Genomic DNA, 20,357 nt, shown 5'->3' with positions numbered 1-20,357 from the left:
CAATTCCCAAATCTTGTGTTTTTGGGTGTGGATGTATGCATGTTTGCACGTCACAACATGAACTCTATGCCTGAAATAATAGGTAAGTACCACAATAACGTACCATTAAAAGCATAATAGCAAATTGTTGGTAATGTGCTTCTCCATTGAACTGTGGCACAACATGAACTCTACTTTATTAGTGGCTAATATAAGACATAAAAAGATGACACCACTGCCAATCAAAATCGTTGGGTGCATTCATAACAAACATTGCAACTATTGCAACTTTCGCAACTTTGTGAGTTAGTTAATGAAGAACGCCACACAAGTAAGAAGGAAAGTTATTCGTGCGGATGACTTGATATTATGATCAAACGACGAGCCTTTTTTCTTTCAGTTCATTTGTTGGTGAAAGAGAAACCTGGGAGGATCATTCTTAAAGCAGTTTTTATGCAAGCCTGAAGCGCTTAGTTAGCTCTCTGTTTAGGCTTCTGTAGTCAACCAAACTGAGATGCTTTCTAGGGTCCACAGCTGAACCAAACACAATAAGAAGCACAGGCTCATTTAATTATCGTTACTGATGACTGATGAGGGTTAAACCTGAATAGCTGGGCCGGTGTAATTTCCCTGGCGCATATAGAGATCTGGTGATTCTATCTCAGCAAGCCATGCATATTCCTCTTCTTTATCATCCTCTATCTTAGTTCCATTTACTGCGGCTGCAGTGTAATGTGTTCATCAGACCACTCTAATTATCAGTTTGTTTCACAAGGAGAGAAAACTATAAATAGAAATCAAAAGTTACTTACAGAAGGTAGTATATGGGTAGTCACGGTAGTAGGTACACTTTCTGCCTGCATCTTCTCTGTAAGGGGGAGTGAGAATGTCAAGAACAGCACAAGGGGTTACTGCGGTGAAAGAATGCAGATTTCCCCCACTCTTTGGGTACAAAACTGATGTTTCGCATGGTGCCGTTAAAACCTTGTCAACTGTCAGCCTTGCCAATCTTACTGTCTCAAGAGAGCAATTCCATCAGTTGTCCCATATTTTGACACTCAAAATATGAAAATTAAGGACAAGGAATACTGTATTCATAAGGGCATGAGTGTTACCAACCTCTCTGGTAATCAACTAGAGTGTCATCAATCTAACACAAATCTAGCTTCTTAAAATCACTAAAATAGCCATTCTATTCGACTAAACCATATAATCATATGAATATTTTTAATTGCTATTGGTTTTTTTTCCCCTAAATGTGTGTGTGTGTGTGTGTAAAACAACAGTGGCCAATCATATTATGAGACCAATACAATAATTGGAAAATTTTGATAATTCCAACAATAGAGGGACAATGTAAAGACAAATTCCAGCAAGCAGGCCAACTGTTTGAACTATGAAATCAGAAAGATTCCTAGAGTAAACAACTAATCATACTAGACAATCAGAAAAGATAGTAGAAAACTCTGATCATAATGTACATATCTGAGAAAGAAAAACCGTTGAACAAGTGCGTGAGTGTAAGCCTAAGGAAACTACAGAAGAGCAATATGACAAAGTGAAGCATATACTGTTGTAGTAAGCCTATTCACAAGCTGAGAATCATATGAGAAAGCAGACCTGGAAAGTAATTTGATCCCTTGCTTTCCTGGGCAGGCTCGACCCAATCATAAGCTCTCACATGCAAAGAGCCATAGAGAATTTTGCTAAAAACAGTCATCCCAGGATGGTCATGGAGTGGAATGACTGAGGAAGTAGGAAAACAGAATATGCACATCTGCATAAAATCATTTAATGATCAATGAGTATAATTTTCAGAGAGCTTTGGACATAAAAGAATCTCAATTCTTTATCTAAATTTTAGTAATAACTTATTTGAAGGCGGTTCAAACAGTCATTATTTGGGGGAGGGGGGAGAGAAAGGCTTACAGAATTTTCATTTGGAGCAGAAAAGATGGTAGAGCTTACTGTAAAAATATGTTTTTTTGGCTAAATGCATACCGTAAAACTATCACATTCATATATATCCAAGTACGTAATTGGTTGAGCCCATCGAGTAATTCTATTTAGTTGGTCAAGTCCAAAAAAACCATGCCCTCGATCATCATCCAGGTTTTCCTCTTTAAGCCCCACATCAGCAGGATACACTGTGTCTGTGAATTCCAACCAAGATCAGAAACATAAAGACAAGATATTGTCAGATTGTATATCCTTAAAGTATATGAATGATGAAAAATATATTTGAGCATACAAGTACACTTCTAGGTATCAGGAAGGAGCTGAAAGTTATAGTCTTTGTTTTTAGAGCAGAAAGCATGCTTCCAAAAGCAATAATGCATGTATTATATGATTAAAACATGCCCAGCGGACCAACCTTAAAACTTCCAGTCTCACATATTTCATTCTAAATCACTTCACTATTAAATTATATGTTAATGCAGGTTATTCAATTAAAAGGTTATATCCCTTCAAACCAAAACCAAGTAAAACAAGCAGTAAAACATAGAAATGCTAATTTTTAATTGTACTAACTACGAAGCATAGTCAGCTCTATCCTAACAATTTAACGAAACCCAATAACTATATCACTCAGCTCTTCAATCACACCACCGAAAACATGCAAACCCATTTCAAGTTTCAACATAATTTGCGAAACCCATATGCAGAATTGAGGCAAGCTTTTCATACATACACTTTTTGAGAATCACAAATTAGAAGAAACCATTTAAAAATGAATAGGAAAAATTAAACTAATAGAGAATTACCCAACAGAGAAGAGAGCTTATTGATAGCTTGAGAATGAGGGGGAGGAGGCCCTGATGGCGTGAGGGCCTTTCTGCAGAGTTCGTAGAGAGCCTGAACTTTGGAGCTCTTCCTCGCCATATTTGTGTGGCTGCGAAGCACAGTAAATTTGGCCCTGTTTTGTAAAAAGAACCGAAATTTATCAGATGCTTTTTGAAATTTTGGAAACATTTTGGTGGCCACTGAGAAATTAGACAAAATTATTTTTAGAGTGACAAAGTTAGAGCCTTGGATTTGTTCAACTCCTCAAGTTCAGTTCAATAGTTGTCAACCATTCTTTCCGGTATCTCTATTGACGACCGTCCGATCTAGATTAGACAGTCATCATCAACCATCAAATTATGGTCTGTTGACGTGGCACAATTTAATTGGTCCACCTACCCCATCGATTCTCTATTAAATTACACTGCTTTTATATTTCACTTTCAAAATTCAAGTCCTCCCCACTCCAGTCCAGACCTGTCAAAGTCCGCGAATTCACAGGGACATTTTGCGCGGGAAAATCCCCAATGCAAATGTGAAATTCGAGCAACTGAGCCTAAATCCGACAGAGCTTGAGTGGGGTGAGAATGGAAGGCAGTGAAAGCGAGGCATTATTCGATTCACTGAACCTAAATCCGCAGCTTTTCATCAACGGGGTCATCAACACCGTCGACGATTTGGCCGACGAAGCTTTCAATTACTTCCACCAGTAACTCTCTCTCTCTCTCTCTCTCTCTCTCTCTCTCTCTCTCTCTCTCTCTCTCTCTCTCTCTCTAACAACGTTCATATATTTTTAATTTGAAAATTTTATTTTTCTGATGATTTTCCTCCAGAGAAGCATCAACCTATCTAAAAATCGAGGGCACTGAGAGAGCCGAAGATCTATCCAAGGTTTAATTCCGTTCCTCTTTTTTCATTTTTTTTTTTTGGTTTAATTTTCATCATTTCAGTTTATCCCCTAATTCTAGGGTTTGCCCCTTATACAAATTTCATGAATTGCTGTGTGTTTGTGGATACATTTGTATAACATTTTTTGGGGTTGGTCCATATTATTAGTAAAATTGGTTTTTAGCTTTTTTTTTCCTAATTTTAAATTATTTTAGTGCTTGATGAATTGCATTGGATGATTACCTTAAGGTCAAATAACACAAACCATTTTGGCATAGAAGTTCAAAGAAAAGAAATGGTTGAGGATTAGAATTGTTCTCACTCTAACTTAACAAGGAAGGTGCAATGTATTCTTTTTAAATCCTTGCTGGGATCTAGATATTAATTTATCTTTTTGGTTCTTGTTCTTTAGGGCATTGATCTCATTCGAAAAATGGTTCAATCAAATCTTGATAAGCGGCTGGCTATGTGGGAGCAGTACTGCCTTAACCACTGTTTTGTAGTTCCTGAGGGGTTCGTGCTGCCCAAAAATGTATGTTTTTCTCAGTTTACTGATGTTTTTAGTCATCCTCGCTTTGCAAGATTGATGCTTTCAATTCAGTTTTCTCCACACTCCCATTGTAAGAGGAATAATTTGTATGTGGGTACTGTGTTGCAGAGTGTGTAGATTAGAAGAAATAAAGTGTGAAAGCACTATGCTGCTTGATGATTTAAGAACTAATTACTTTTCCATTCTATAAATCCTGTATAATATAATTATTAAAATCACTTTTTAGGATGAATCGCCTGTCGACAGTACTATATGTCAAAATGCAGTCTGTGATCCAGATCTGGATGCCCAGTTGGATTTGCTGAGGAGCAACCTTACTAAGGTAAATGCAAAACTACAAGTTGCAAGAATCTTCTGTTTGCATGAAATTGTAAATGTCTTGATTCTTGATAACTTATCTTTTAATGGAAGCATGATTACAGGTTGGTAAGGAGTCTGCTGCACTGAACCGAGAGCTCCAATCATTAGAACGACAGTCTGCTTCCAGTGACCGCTTTTCTGCGCTTGTCAATGAGACATTGCAATTATATGATCAAAACTCTTTTCATGAGATGTTCCAAGGTAAAAAACTGAGCAGGCCCTCCAAATATGTTTTCTTTAATTTTAGAGGGCTTTAGCATCCATTTGTAACGCTCAATATTAGCAAACTTGGATTCAGCTTTATGAAGGTATTTCTTTTCATATATTTTGTTGAATATCTTAAAAGACAAAACTTTGAGTAGCTTATTGTTTTATACAGAGATGGTGAAAACAGCCTCAGAACTTCGGATGAAAATAGGGAAGCTGAAGGCTGGAAAGAAGGAAGAAACCAAATGCAACAAAACAGATAGGATTTACAACCCACATAGAGATTCCTCTATGGCAGATTGTGGCAAGGGTAACAGTTATAGAATGTTCATGTTCACTTAGTGATCTTGCAAGTTGAATTAATTTGCAGTGTGTTGAATTTCTATGTTTGTTAAAAGACAATGTATTTTGCAGGCTTCTCTGATGCGAAGTTGGAAGATCTTCAAGAATTTGTGGCCAATATGAAACCATGTGAACTTTAGGCATGATTCCGTCAGTCTTGCAAATTGCAATACGCAAGTTGTGCTCTTAGGTAGTTGCGGGTCTTTTCCCATTCTATTCAGTCAAATTGACATTGTGGTTTTCTATTTAAATGATTAAAGTTTGATCTATCATCTCCTCTAGGCATCCCTATGGGGTTTTTTGAGAACCTAGTTAGTAAGTTCAATGTATTAGACAAATTATTATACGACTGCTGAAATTTGTACTTGGCACAAATTTTTATTTCATCAGCTACTGACATTTAAATTTACAAAACCAACATGCATGCATGAGGCCCTTCACATTGGAGGACTATAGCTACCATCAGAAGTACCCACATAGCTAGGGTCCTCCACCACCAGTTATTTCAAAACCAACATGCATGCATGTCAATATGTCACTGATTTGTTTGATGAAGAGCTATAAGAGTCTATTTACCAATTAAGGTATGCCCAGAATCGCGAGTATAGACTATAGTTGCCTGACCATTCTGTTCACCCCACTCCTTGGGGTTGAAGTACTTCTAGACTCACGAAGCTCAAGAGCTCCTACGGCAGCCCGGCCTTCATATCTATATATTTACTTATTTAGTTCCTAAACTCCAAATCGTTTGTTCATTAAAACAATACGACTCATGCTCAGAAGAGGCTCAATAGATCGTTGTAAGAAATAGCAAGGTGAGCGATCAATATGATAACTGCACTGGGTAAGCGATCGATAATTAAGGTAATCGCGTAAGTTATTCAAAACAAGCTTTTTCAACAACACATTCAGAGGACGAATGAGATGGGAGAGAATAAACCGCTGTAGGGTCACCAAAGATGGATCGTATGAGGTCTTCAAATAAATAAATATACACACAGACAGAGATGTTTAGTAAAAGAATGACAAATAATATGTAATAGATATTTAGTAAAAGAATGACAAATAATATGCAACACATAGGTAGAGCCAAAAAAAAAAAAAAAAAAAGAGATATGATTTGATTCTCATTTCACTTCTTTTTCCTTGTACAAATTCGAAGAAATGATGATGATGATGATCAATCAATCGAGCACAACCAGGTTTTGATACCCTGGACCAGAGATGTCAGCTTCCATTGTAAGATCGGGGCGAACTTCCCCATCATTATCCAAGAACAAGTTGAGCAAATTCTTTGCATGTTTATGAGTTATATTATGTGGACAAAACAAAAAGGGTGTGCATGTAGCTAGTATATATATGTATAGTTACTTATATATTATATGTGCACCCAACAACATCAACCTTGCTACCAAGCAATGATTAGCCACACACACTTTGACCATCAACTATGAATATTTGATAGCTTATTATACCTCTTGCTGAAGCAACATCAAGTTAATTTCCCAGTTCAACAAACCAAATGAAATTTGCTAAATTCTGTTCATTTGCAAAAGCCTATAAGGTGAGAAGGTCATGTGTGTTGGGTTAAAGGTACTTTGTGTGGATTTCACAATATATATGCTTTTGGCTTGGAATTTGTATCCACCCTACAGATAGTTACCATGTGCCTTCCCACATAACAACATAAACACAATTAGCCTGACTATTGGGACTCCAGAGCTAAATCATGCATATGAACCACTCATGCTAGATTAGGTTGTGAAAACTTGACTTTTGTTTCTAATTTTGCATTCAATATATATATATATATATATCTCTCTCTCTCTCTCTTCCCAACCTTGGGGCCTAATTCAATATAGGGTGAGTGCTTATAGATATGCATGCGTGTTTCTATATAGTCAGTTGGTTAAAATAATAATAAAAAAAATTTTCTTCAAATACGTCAAGAATCAAGATATCATCACTTTTGACTTGTGTATAGGAAAATTATTTAGAAATAGCATTTGATTTATTAAAAAATATAACAAAAATTTGTATTTGGCCTTACAAAATTTCCAAGTCCTATAATTTATTCATCAAGTAGTGAACACAGGTGTATTTACAGTTTCATTAAGTGGGTTCACAAATTCTTAGAATTTGTCGTTTGAGAATATATAAATAAGTTTGTAGTTTGCATTTTCCTTTTGTGTCTTTCAAAAGAGTAGAAGGATATGGAATAAGATAATTGTCTTTTGAAAGTATGAAAAGCTATCAAATTTGTGTAGCCTCAAAGTCTAAGGTGAATACAAAAACAAAGCCTTTCTTCAAGAAAGTTTTACTTTTGCACATTTACTTAAAACGTTCAAGATATTTGCAATCAAAAACTTTTTTTTTTTTCCCTAACAAGATGGAGCTCAACATCGTTAACAAGAACTAACTATTAATCTAGTAATATTTTGAGAGAGAGGCTTTAGTTCAAATTCCCCTCATCAAATAATTATCTTAAAACTATTATCAACATAATATATAGCAGGTCAGCCCATAAGGCAAGGATCAATCCATGGGCCGTAAGCAACTGAACCAAATCTGGGAAAAACTAAGGCCCAATCTTGACTCTCATAAGAGGGTCAAGTTGGGCTGGCTCATTGACGGACCTCTCCCAGGACGATGCGGTTAGGCTCAGTTCACCCCGAGAACCGTGCACCGTGCCAAAAGTGTTTTTTCGATGCGGTTTGATGCTGTGAACCGGAAAAAATGGAGAAAAACCAAACCAAATCAGACCATTGCAGGGACGGTTTGGTTCGGTGCAACATGCACGGTTTTGGGCCCAAAGGTTTGGGCCTAAGCCCAATTATTTTGTTGGTACTCACATTTGGTTTTTGAACTTTTTGGCCACACAATTGGGTTTTTGAATTACCATTCTACCAATTAAACAAATACAAATACAACTTTGAACTTTGATTAACCTGCTTAGTACTTAAAATTTTAAAATAAATACAACATGCTTAAGTTATAATTTATAACATATATAAGATTATATATAACTACTATAAAGTAATGAGTATAGTATATATATAACTATATACTACTATAGTTTATACTAGTATACTACTATAACTATATATTACTTATATAATTATATATAAATATATAACTACTGTAGTATGTATACAACTATATACTAAGTTAACAACTATATACTAAGTTACTAACTATATAGTTATTATATATAACTAACTATACTAAGTTTATATATAATTATATATATATATATAACATTATTATATAGACTATAGACTATAGAATATATAGAAATTGAATATACTAATTTTATTATATAAGATATAACTAAAATTGTATACTAAAACATTATTATATATATAATATTAAACTTATAGGGTTATATAAAATATATTTTAGGGTCTAAAATAAAAATGTATAAAATGTGTACAAAAATGTATAAAATGTGCATAAAAATATATAATTATATTTTTTAAAACTTACACGGTGCGGTTCGGGTTGGTTCGGGCAAAGTGAGCATGAAACCGGAACCGAAACCGTCCATATACGGTTTGGTTCGGTTTTCTTTACGGTGTTGACTTTTTTTGTCAACTCGGTGTATTTTCGGTTTTTATTCGGTTGGTTTGTTTTGGTCCACCGGTTATTATGCCCACCCCTACCTGGGGGTTAATTTCACAATTATGAAAAGTTTTGGGTAGATTTGCACTTTAGATTCCTTTACCAATTTTTTTTTTTTTTGGCTAAATTTTACCAAACACTATTGGAGGAGGGAGCGAACAACAGAAAACCGAAAAGCAAAGAAGAAGAAAGTAGCAGCTAGATCTGAGAAGGGCAAACAAAAACAGTTATATACAGCGGTAACTTGCATTTCAATCTTCCGTTTTTTTTTTTTTTTTCTTTTGAATTTTTCATCGTGTGTTCGGGATATTATTGGTGAGAGGGCAGATATGAAATGATTTGGAGTCTGATTATCATTGTACGTTATGGGACTCATAAAGAGCTTCCTACACGTGATCGATCTCATATATAAATATAGAATTAGCTTAATTATGATGGAGAATAAATTGAAAATTAATTCAATATCCTCTCCTTATATTATTATTGTTAACCGATCGAGTTAACTTGTAAAGCCTGCTGCATCAATTGATTCAATTCTTGGGATACCACCTGAAAATGCATGTGTTTGCCAATCAACTGGTGTTTGGAAGTTCTGGGGAGTTTCTGGATTTTGACAAAAATGAGCCCACTTCTAGGAGTGGAGGAAAAGCCACTGCAGTTCAACAAATAAGGAAGGTTGGTCTATATAGCCTTTAATTAGTTCGATGTTTTGCTTGCAAAGCTTATATATTAAACTGGTTTTCCAGGCTCATAATTACAAGAAAGTAATCATGATTAGGGATGGTGCGACTGATCTTGAGGTAAGTAAATTACTCAAACGCTATCTCACAACAAGATTTGTTTTGTGTTTGCTGTGGTTCACATACTAGCATGCAGCCATGCATGTGTATACAACTAAATGATAATCATGCATGCTCAACGGGCCTTGATTGAAACATGAAGAATTCTGTATCCTAAAACAACCTGATAAGTAGACTGATCCAATATTCTGGGGCAAAAGAAAGGAAGAGCCAAGAATCAGGATTCTTTCATGTTCTGTCAATTGAATGCAACTTTTTTAGGATGGTTGTCAAAATTGAAGTGTCATGTACATTTCTCTGATATCTAATTAATTAAGCATGATTTTTTTTTTGGCCAAGATATCTAAGCATGATTAATGTAATAATCTTTTCTTTAAGCTGACACATGAAGTTCTCCATCCAATATCGTTTCTCTCTATATCCAGGCCCGTCAACCTGGAGGTGCGGACTTGTTCATTTGTTATGCTGGTGTTTAACTTCGAGAGGCTGTTGCGAAAAAAGGCTGATGGCTAGTTTTTAATTTCGAAGACTTGATAAGTTCCTTGGAAGAGCCTGTACTCCTTTGAGCCCTAGTCATTCTTTATTTTGTGCTATTGTTTCTCTATTGGGCTGCCTGCATTGCTGCATTATATAGTTACATTATTCTTATTTTTCCAAGGTTGTGTATAAAACTCATAAGAAGATGAATAAGGAGTTTGATTCCAATCCATTGTTCATCCTTATTCATAAAGCAGAGGAGTAAAAATAATACTTTTTATGAAATTAAGGGTATTTATGTTATATTAAAATAGTCAATTTAGCAAAAATTAAAAAATTTAAATTTGTAAATAATAAATAAGATAACGGTGATTAACTGCTGCGAAATAGCCGCCCAAAAAAAACATGGAAACAAACGCCTGCTCTGTCAGCAGCCTCAAACCACGAGTCACCTTTCGTACTTACCACCTGTCTGTCACCTACCACTTGTCTTGAATCACGTACCACAATCTGCACAACTAATCGACGATTTTTTTTTGGTCAAATAACTAATCGACGATTAAGGACGAAAAAATCGACGATATCGGCTATATTTCGGCCGAGATATCGGTTTTTCTGAGTGTCGATATTTAATTGACCTGTAAGATGTTTCTTTCACGATGTCGGCGAGATATCGGCAATTTTGGCAAGATATCGGTGATTTCAGGGAGTTATCAGCGATTTTCGCTAGCTATTAGTTTACTGGAAGGCGGTGCGAGGCAGCTGCAATATTGCGAAGAAGACTACCTAATCAGTTTTTGTAAAATTTGGCCAAACGGTGCAGTTTTGAAGTGTTATTCTCTTTACTTATTGGCCCGAACTCATAAAGGCCCAGTATCTTAAAATACCCAACGTATTGAAGTACTAGTAGGTTTTTAATAATTTATTGCCTCAGCCTAAGCCCACGTGATAGTTAAAATTTCTAACTAAAATAGTAAAATCATATTCATTTTGTCTTTTTTTTTTTTTGGGCCAAATATTCATTTTGTCCAAGTTTGAAAAACTACCACTACTAAAAATAAAATACTGATAATACAATAATAAGTAAAATCTGAGTTTAAATACTGAAACACTTACAGTAAAAGACTAAAAATGTTACAAAAAGGTATAAAGGTATTGTATAGTGTATATTATATTTATAATTTAACAGTTTTATATTTGAATTGATGATAGATTCAATATTTTTTAGAATTTATTTAAAAATTATATGTTTTCATTAACTTATACAAATATGTTTTTATATCAATATATATGTAGATATATTTATAAATTAGAAAATTAAGATTAAATATCAAATCTCAATAATTTTTTGGTATAGCATGAAGACTATATAATATTTCAATTGAACTATCAAGGTTAAATATAGTTTTTTAGATTAGGTCACAAATATGTTGACCCCTTTGATTTGAGCGTTTTCCATTTGACATTTTTATCCTTTGACCCACATATGATGAGTGTTAGTTAAAATTTATAAGATTTTGACAAAATTGCCCTTGAGGCTTTTATATTATCTTGAAAATTTATTAATGTAATCTCAACTTCACATTTAGTTGTGACTGTATGACACTCACAACTTCAAATTTAGTTGTGACTGAACGACAATCACATTTAAGTTGTGAAACAGTCACAGTTAAGTTGTGACTTAATTAAATATTTTTTAGAAAAATTATACTACAATATTGTATAAATAGAGGTCAAAACAATATTTTTACTCAAAATAATATATAGTATAGTGGTGTGAGTTGTCTCTTTCAATTTGTCAAGACAGTCACAATTAAGTTGTGACTGAATTGATTTTTTTTTTAATACAATATAGTATAAATTAATGTAATATTTATGATGCAATATTATTTTTATTTTTTCATTGTAGTGGCATGTGATGTAATATTTATAAATTATAATACCTTTTACTTTATAAATTTGTTTGACTTTTCAACTAGTACCTAATCTAAAATGCTATTTAATTTTGGTAGCTAAACTAAAACGTTATTGAAATTTAGTAGTTAAAATCAATTGACCTTTTATAAATTTGAGTACCGGTATTTTTAACCTCGAGTACAACCAATCGAATATAGATTGTTGAATAATTTTAGCCTTTTAGGAGATGAGATTTAACCAAAGAAATAAGTGACAAATATATATATATGTATATATATTAAAATTATAAGTGCCGCTATTCGGACCCAATTTTTTGTTTTCTATCCTTAACACTTTAATAAAAATATAGAAAATTATGATTAAATATTAAATCCCAATAATTTTTTGGTATAGCATGAAGACCATATAATATTTCAATTGAACTACCAAATTTAAATGTAGTTTTTAGATTAGGTCACAAATATGTTGGCCCCTTTGATTTGAGCCTTTTCCATTTGACATTTTTATCCTTTGGCCCACATATGATGAGTGTTAGTTAAAATTTATAAGGTTTTGACAAAATTGCCCTTGATGCTTATATATTATTTTGAAAATTTGCTAATGTAATCTCAATTTCACATTTAGTTGTGATTGTATGACATTCACAACTTCAAATTTAGTTGTGACTAAACGACAGTCACATCTAAGTTATGAGATAGTCACAGTTAAGTTGTGACTTGATTGAATTTTTTTAGAGAAATTATACTACAATATAGTATAAATAGAGGTCAAAACAATACTTTTACTCAAAATAATATATAGTATAGTGGTGTGAGTTGTTTTTTTTTAATTTACCAAGACAGTCACAATTAAATTGTGACTGGATTGATTTTTTTATTTTTTATAATACAATATAGTATAAATTAATGTAATATTTGTGATGTAATATTATTTTTATTTTTTATTGTAGTGGCATGCGATGTAATATTTGTAAATTCTAATACTTTTTATTTTATTAATTTGTTTGACTTTTCAACTAGTACCTAATCTAAAATGCTATTTAATTTTGGTACCTAAACTAAAAAGTTATTAAAATTTAGTAGTTAAAATCAATGGACCTATAAAAATATAATTTTCAATTATACTCTAATGTAAATTGACCTTCAAGGACTTAAAAATTAAATTAAATTAAATTGAACTTATACCCCACATTTCTTAATACCCAACATCAATTCTATATCGTCACTCAACTCTCTATCAAAACCCTAAACACACTATAACATTCTCCATATTGATGCAAATAAGTTTAATATTGACGAATAAATGGTTAAATTGTGATTTGAAAGTCTTTAAATAAAGTATTTTCATCATTCATTTGAGTTTTAATAGACTAAGGGCTCGTTTAGCACTGATTCTTATAAACACTTTTATTTAGTAGCGCTTATGTTAAGAAGTACATATGAATTTTTATAAAACTTCTAAGTTGTTCATGCAAAAGCACTTGAAAGCGCTTATTGAGGCGTCAGGTGCTTCTCAAAAAACCCCTTAAAAGTGCTTTTATAACTCAGAAGCATTTCTATTTATTTTTGTCAAATGCAACCAAAAGTGTTTTTACTAATTTGAAAGCGCTTTTGACAATTCTAAAAGCAGTATCAAACGGGCTTTAAGTGCTCATTTTCAAAAACTGAAATCGCAACATATTCAACACATTAGAGCTGAACATGTTATGAGTTGTTCGGCAATAAAGCACTGAACATAGTGTTGTCCGTTCGGCCATAGGCTACCGAACACCTCTAAATTTTTTTGAAAAAAAGGTGTTCGGTGGTTGCTAACCGAACATCCTTCTACCCATTCGGTTGTGCGCCGCCAAACATCCTTCTATCCGTTCGGTTGTTTGCCGCCGTACATACTTATACTTGTTCGGTTAACTAGTGTTAAACAAAATTTGAATTATTTTTTCAAAACTCTCTCATTTGCATTCAAGTTTAATGTTAAATAACTCGAATTCAAACTATTGTAGTCCAAGGATAAATTTTTTGATGTAGAGGGTAATGGATGTTGGGTGGTTAGGTATTGGCGTTGGATGCCGGGTGGTGGTGATGGTGTTGGGTGTGTCATTTGGTATAAAGAGCAAAAATATATTAAGTTTGTTTGTTGAGTTTTAGTAAGGGTATTTTTGAAAAAAATATTGGGTGTACTACTAAGGTTTTAAACTTTTTAAAGTAAAGATAGGTGTAAAGAATGTGTTAAGGCTACAAATAAAAAAGTTATCTTTATCCCTTTTTTTAAGAGATGCCATATTACTACAATATAGAGATAAGTAAATTTTTTCCTTACTTAATATTTTTATTTTTATATGCTATTTACTTGAAGCCCTTGCGATCTGTTTAGACTTTTCTAGTTTTCTCATATTTTTTTGGACATATTTTGCCATTTTTGAACCTTTGATTTTACAAAAATATGACTTTAATGTTATTCATAGAGAATTCAGGGAGTTGTTTAAAAAAAATCAAGTGCTAATTAATATTGGGACGTTGTTTTCTATTGCATTTAATATAGTTTTTATAAGGGAAAAATTTACAAACAGGACATATACTTTAATGGTTGTTTCATTTCAGAACATTAATTTTGTTTTGTGTTAATGAAAGACACATACTTTCATTTGATGTCAATTAAGGACTATATTTTTTTTCAGTTTTTATCTCAACTTTAGCCCGATGTTAGACCTATCAAAACTCACCAAATTCAAAAAAATTATACTGGGTTTAAAAATATGCATCCCCTCTTTACAACCATATAAAGACCACCCAAATCGGATCTCTATAATTCCATATAATCGGCTCCAAAGTAGGATACTCGAAACTGTCCGATTTTTCAAATTTTTTCTCAAAGGTCCGATTGGATAATTTCGGGTACTCTACTTTTGAGCCAATTATTTGGAGTTATAGATGCCCAATTTGAGTAATCTTTATATGATTAGAAAAATGAGATGCATAACTTTAAATTAAGGATAAATTTATTAGATTTGATAGAGTTTTGATTGGTTTAATGTCAGACAAAAATTGAGATAAAAATTAAAAATAATATGATTTTTAATTAATACAAAATAAAAATATATCTTTTATTAACATAAATCAAACTTAATGTCGTAAAATAAAATAACTATCAAAATATCTCTTGTTCGTAAATTTTTCTCTTAGATCAATTGCATCAACGGCGTTCATCTGAATGTGATTCGACCTGGGCAATTGGATCAATATAACCATTGCTTGTGAATGTGATGCGACCTCTTTTGACGTGTAGCGCATGATATTAGCATAAGCCATTCTTCACGTGGGCTTCGGGGGTTCCACTTTTTTAGAGTTAATTACACTTACACATTCTGAGATTTATCATCTTTTCACATATACCCCCTGGAGTTTCAATAATTACACATACACCCCCTGAGGTTTCAAAACTATTACATATAACCCCTATAGTGAGACGAAAAATAATGAGAAATTATGAAAAAAAATATGCTAAGGGATAAAACGGCCTTATAAGATTACTCATGGTGTAAAGTCCAATCTCAATACAAATTTTTTTTTTTGTTTATTATTTTTTTTTTTTGTAGAGAGTTAGTTATATGCAATAGTTTTAAAACCTCAGGGGATATATGTGTAATTATTAAAATCCCAGAGAGTGTATGTGAAAAAACGATAAACCTCAGGGTGTAAGTGTAATTAACTCACTTTTTTAATCTATCTGCTAATTTTAGGTTTTTGCGCCCCTTTTAATTTTTTTTTAATAGAATTACCTTCATTTATTTAGATTTAAGGGTTACCAGCCATTGCGTGTAAGGTTCTTCACGTGGGCAAGCAAAAAACAAAAAACAATTAGCTGTTCTTCACGTGGGCTCAGGTCCCACTTGTATGTTCAGTCAAATCCTCTATCTATACACCTTGGATTGATCTAAGGGCTACCAGCCATTGCGTGTGTTGCTTGATAATCCAAGGTGGCAAGACTCAGAAAGTTTCTAGACATTATAAACATTTTTTTTTTTTGGACTATAACCATTAGCCCAACTACAATTGAATTAGGCCCAACAAGAAACCCTAAACATAATTACAAAAAACACCTTATACACTTATATAAGAAGATATTTTTCAGAACTGAAGGGATTGTCAACCACTTAAAACTCAAAGTACGGTTCTCTGAACTAGAAGCTCTAGACCTAACTGAACTAGGTCAGATCTCGGAGCGCATCCAAGGAGGATTGGTCAAATAAAAGTAGGCTCCTTCAAGCAAGGCTAGGGCGAGGAGGAGGTCCGACCTGATGGTTTAAGGTGTTGTTGAGAGGTTATCTCTTCAAGGAAAGATTATATGGCCTTATAGATCTCAGCACATGCACCAAGGAGAAGAGTTGTCAGATCTGAGCACATCATCCGTCTATCAATCCATCCATCAAGATGGAAGAGTTTTCAAGCAAAACAGAAAGAAAGCTTCGACTTTGGGCAGAGAGAGAGAGAAAGGCCATCAGATCTCAGATCCATCGAGAACGGAGAGTTATCAAGCAAAACAGAAAGCGAGCTTTGGCGAGGAGGTCCGACCTGATGGTTTTTTGGTGTTGTTGAGAGGTTAAGTCTGGCCTCAAAGATCTCAGCATATGCACCAAGGAGAAGAGTTGTCAGATCTGAGGCTCTTAGCACATCATCCTTCTATCATCCATCAAGATGGAAGAGTTGTCAAGCAAAACAGAAAGCGAGCTTTGGCGAGAGGAGGAGGTCCGACCTGATTGTTTTTTGGTGTTGTTGAGAGTTTCGAAACAGAAAGAAAAGCTTCGACTTTGGTTGGAGAGAGAGAGTCCATCAGATCTCAGATCCATCGAAGCAAAACATAAAGTGTGCTTTGGCTGGGTAGAGCATCAGATCCCAGCATGCATCAAGTAATCAACTACCCCCGTCAACCAAGTCTAGGCATGGTGACTCCATCAGATGGAGTTATTGTGAGTACCCGCCTAATCGGGAGGCAACGGGAGGACAGAAAGACAACTTAGGCCTGGATCCGGAGGACGGAAAGATGAACTCAGGCCTGGAAATTGAAGAACAGAGGGCGTTCATTTGAATTCAATCCAATATGAGAGGGTCAGCCCGGCCCAGCTGAATCTAGGCCGTTCAGTGCACAACCCAGCAGGTAGGCACAACATTCCCTTCATCTTGGGCCCAGTTTAACCAGCCCAACCCTCCCACCCGATCCTCTCCAAGCAAAAAAACCCACCCTTACTAACGCCCCGTTCATCTTGGGCCCTGTTGACCCAGCCCAACCCTCCCATCCCCTCTTCACTCTCTAGCCTCAAAACCCACCCTTACTATCGCCCCGTTCATCTTGTGCCTCGTTTACCCATCCCAACCCTCCAACCCGACCCACTCCTCAAAAACCCTAACTATAAAAATGCTTTTTCACTCTACCGCATGTAGGAGTCGAAAAAGGAAGCCGCAGATAACATTTTCTGATGAGAATCCTTTTGATGGTTTGGGCAACCCTGATACGCACTCTGGGGATGCAAAGGTTAGCTCACCAGAAGTAAGCCTAGATGACGAAACTAGCAAATTTCGCCCCTACCGCGGAGATGACGGCGACGACGGTGGTTCTGCTGCCGCATACTGAAGCTAGGGTATTAAATTTTTTTCTTTTTTATCTGGTGTTTGGTTGGTTTTTTTGATGATTATATTGTTTGGAAAATAAAGTAGGGAATGAGAATATGGTTAACATATTTCATGCTTAGTTGTTTCATAATATACCAATTCTATTTACCTTGCCTACATTTCTGTCATTTCGTCACTCTCCATGATGCAGAGCCTTGCACAGTGTGATGTCACAGTGTTTGTTAAGATCAGAAGACTAGAAGAAGTTTGTGTTCTCTGTTTATGTCTTGAGACATAAGTCAATGAATTGGTTGTTACATTGCATATGAGATGATGTAGTGAGAAGATTAGGTTAATTGTGTAGTCAATTTTAAGATTATTGTACCCAATCCATAATACACACCCATTGTTTTTGTAAGCTGTTCAAGGAGCCTTTTTGTTCTAGGTAGTGTTCTCGCTGTTAATATTTGGTCTGTCATGATATTTTTTTATTGGTTTGGTCTGTTGCGTATTTGTTACCCATCTGTAGTCATTTCGTATTTGATCTAATATTTGGTCTGTTTATTTTAAGGTTATTGCATAATCCATCCATTTTATTGTAATCTGTTCATGTTGCCATTTCATTCTAGGTAGTGTTCTTTTGCAGTTGATATTTGGAATCTATAGTTGTCAACTCTTGGAATTGGTATTTTATTTGTTGATTATTTGTGGGTAGTGTTGTCACTGTTAATATTTGGTTTGTCATGATATCTTTTTATTGGTTTGGTCCGTTGCGTATTTGTTACCCTTCTGTAGTCGTATACGTATTTGATCTAATATTTGGTCTATTAATTTTAAGGTTATTGCATAATCCATCCATTTTATTGTAATCTGTTCATGGAGCCATTTCATTCTAGGTAGTGTTCTTTTGCAGTTGGTGTTTGGAATCTATAGTTGTCAACTCTTAGAATTGGTATTTTATTTGTAATCATGTATTAAATTTCAGGTGATCAATTGCTCACGCAGGACATTGGGAATGCTAATCGGTGGATAAAGTCTGTTGCTCTGTTTTTTTGTTGTAGTTGGTTTAATGTTTATTTTGGATCTTGTTGCTAATATTGGATATTTTGGAGTGTTAGCATTTTGTTGACTAAATGGCTTTGTTGCTAATATTGGATATTTTGGAGTGTTAGCATTATGTTGACTATATGGCTGTGTCCATGGTCTTTGTTGGTTATGGTTTACTCGACATGAAGTTAACAAAAAGCGAGTTATTTGACTTTATGATCATGATATTACTTGCATTTAAATATTTAGTTGGTTTAATGTTTATTTAGGATCTTGTTGCTAGTGTTTGCCTTGTGTTCACTATTGTGGCTACGAGTACATGTTCTTTTTTGTTATGGTTTACTATTCAAAAAGCGTGTGATTTGACGTCGATGATTATGAAGTCGTTAGTATAAAGAGATACCATAGAAAAGCCAACCACCCATATCTTACAAAAAGTGTCGCTGAACATGGTGGTTGCCGTTTGGTTATTTTTAAATATTTTTGGTTGGCTTTGTGAAGTGCGATTTTATTTAAAGATATAGAGAATCCAACCCATTTCTTTCAAAGAATAGTGGGTAAAACATGTTGATTTTGCTTTTTTTTGTGTGGCTTTGCAAATGGCGATTATATCTAAGAGATGACATAAAACCCAACCCATTTCTTTTTAAGATTGTACCTACCTTGGAAAGCATGTAATAAATTTATGAGTGAAAAACCGAAATGTTATTTTTGAGGTGTTAGCGACCTACCCGCCAAAAGTGTAGAAATAAGGTTTATAAACATTCATTAGTCTGTTTGGAACTTAAACTTTTTCAAGTGTTTTTATTTTATGAAATTCAGTCAATATTCGATCATATTTTTTTACGTCTTAGAATTGTTCTTATTAAAAAAAAATCAGAAATTGTTTCTATTTGATTGAAAGGTTGTTTCAAGTGATTATCAAATCACTATAGTTGGCAATTAATTCATTTATTATTAAACTTCTTAATGATTTTTGCTTGATCTAATTTTTTTTAAAGATGAATTTTACATAGACTTAAAAACTAAATAAGTTGGATTATCAAATTATAGTATGGAGTGAAAAAGTACCATATTATGTTAATCTTTTATATATAAAAAGGTAGGAGGGTGAGTAAAGTTAAATTTTCAAATGAATAATGCTATATTTACCACATTTTTATACCATATTTTTATACCATCTTACGTGTCATTATTTTACTGGACAAAATTTTTCTTTTTCTTTTTGGATTTTTGTTTTTATTTTTTACTGTCCAATGCATGAATGCCATGTAAGTTGCCACATAAGGTGGTATGAAATTATGGTATAAAAATGTGGGATGTCTAGCACTACTGTTTTCAAATATCCAAAAATGCCCACTTAAAAAAATAGGTATTAATAATATTATTTATTAATTAAGAACAAAAAAGTAAAATAGATATAATTTAAATTTAAAAAGAAATGTAAAATTACATTTATTTTTAGCAACCCATTTTTAGGACAAAATAAACTTAAAAAAATTTTAATTGCATGTTAGAAAAGTCAATTGGCAAGTATACCTAATCGGAAGGTCCTCTAACATTCATAGAAATTTTTCCCATATATAGAGTTTCGGCAAGTGATCTAGTTATGTGTCCAAGTACAAGATAGGCGGAAACATGCCATACAATACAACAAGATTGGAAAAAAAAAAAAAATAAGATTATAAGTCTTTAATAGAGTGAAAAATTACATTATTTGTTGGTATAAATTCAATTTAGACACATAACTATATATGTCATTTCAACGGGGTCTACGAATTT

General features: G+C 33.8%; 2 protein-coding genes and 1 long non-coding RNA gene across 3 annotated transcripts; 2 read left to right on the top strand and 1 right to left on the bottom strand.

Moving 5' to 3' along the window:
* Window positions 1-102: 102 nt before the first annotated feature.
* Window positions 103-2,991, bottom strand: LOC147275138 (plant cysteine oxidase 3-like). Its single transcript, XM_086227755.1, has 5 exons — window positions 2,745-2,991; window positions 1,981-2,132; window positions 1,600-1,756; window positions 792-992; window positions 103-701 (listed from the first exon to the last, which is right to left on the bottom strand). Exons 1-5 carry the CDS (start codon window positions 2,950-2,952, stop codon window positions 577-579), a joined length of 843 nt encoding a protein of 280 aa, XP_086083881.1. The 5' UTR covers window positions 2,953-2,991; the 3' UTR covers window positions 103-576.
* A 243-nt stretch (window positions 2,992-3,234) lies between these two features.
* Window positions 3,235-5,484, top strand: MIS12 (minichromosome instability 12 (mis12)-like protein). The gene is made up of 7 exons (XM_086227989.1): window positions 3,235-3,472; window positions 3,597-3,654; window positions 4,064-4,183; window positions 4,428-4,523; window positions 4,624-4,762; window positions 4,941-5,078; window positions 5,183-5,484. Exons 1-7 carry the CDS (start codon window positions 3,351-3,353, stop codon window positions 5,248-5,250), a joined length of 741 nt encoding a protein of 246 aa, XP_086084115.1. The 5' UTR covers window positions 3,235-3,350; the 3' UTR covers window positions 5,251-5,484.
* Window positions 5,485-16,080: 10,596 nt separating this feature from the next.
* On the top strand, window positions 16,081-18,645 carry LOC147275136 (uncharacterized). The gene is made up of 2 exons (XR_015119606.1): window positions 16,081-17,557; window positions 18,514-18,645. It is a non-coding gene; the product is annotated as an uncharacterized LOC147275136 (long non-coding RNA).
* The last annotated feature ends 1,712 nt before the right edge of the window (window positions 18,646-20,357 follow it).

Source organism: Dryas octopetala, chromosome 9 (assembly GCF_963921425.1).
Source record: "Dryas octopetala chromosome 9, drDryOcto1.1, whole genome shotgun sequence".
NCBI lineage: Eukaryota > Viridiplantae > Streptophyta > Magnoliopsida > Rosales > Rosaceae > Dryas > Dryas octopetala.
This window is presented reverse-complemented; position numbering and strand designations above follow the sequence as displayed.

Coding starts and splice junctions, on each gene's coding strand:
- LOC147275138 (XM_086227755.1), bottom strand. CDS start 2,952: ATGTTTCCAAAATTTCAAAAAGCATCTGATAAATTTCGGTTCTTTTTA. Junction 993..1,599: donor GGGATCAAATTACTTTCCAG/GTCTGCTTTCTC, acceptor CTCTTGAGACAG/TAAGATTGGCAAGGCTGACA. Junction 702..791: donor CTACCCATATACTACCTTCT/GTAAGTAACTTT, acceptor ATTACACTGCAG/CCGCAGTAAATGGAACTAAG.
- MIS12 (XM_086227989.1), top strand. CDS start 3,351: ATGGAAGGCAGTGAAAGCGAGGCATTATTCGATTCACTGAACCTAAAT. Junction 3,655..4,063: donor GAGCCGAAGATCTATCCAAG/GTTTAATTCCGT, acceptor CTTGTTCTTTAG/GGCATTGATCTCATTCGAAA. Junction 4,763..4,940: donor TTTTCATGAGATGTTCCAAG/GTAAAAAACTGA, acceptor TGTTTTATACAG/AGATGGTGAAAACAGCCTCA.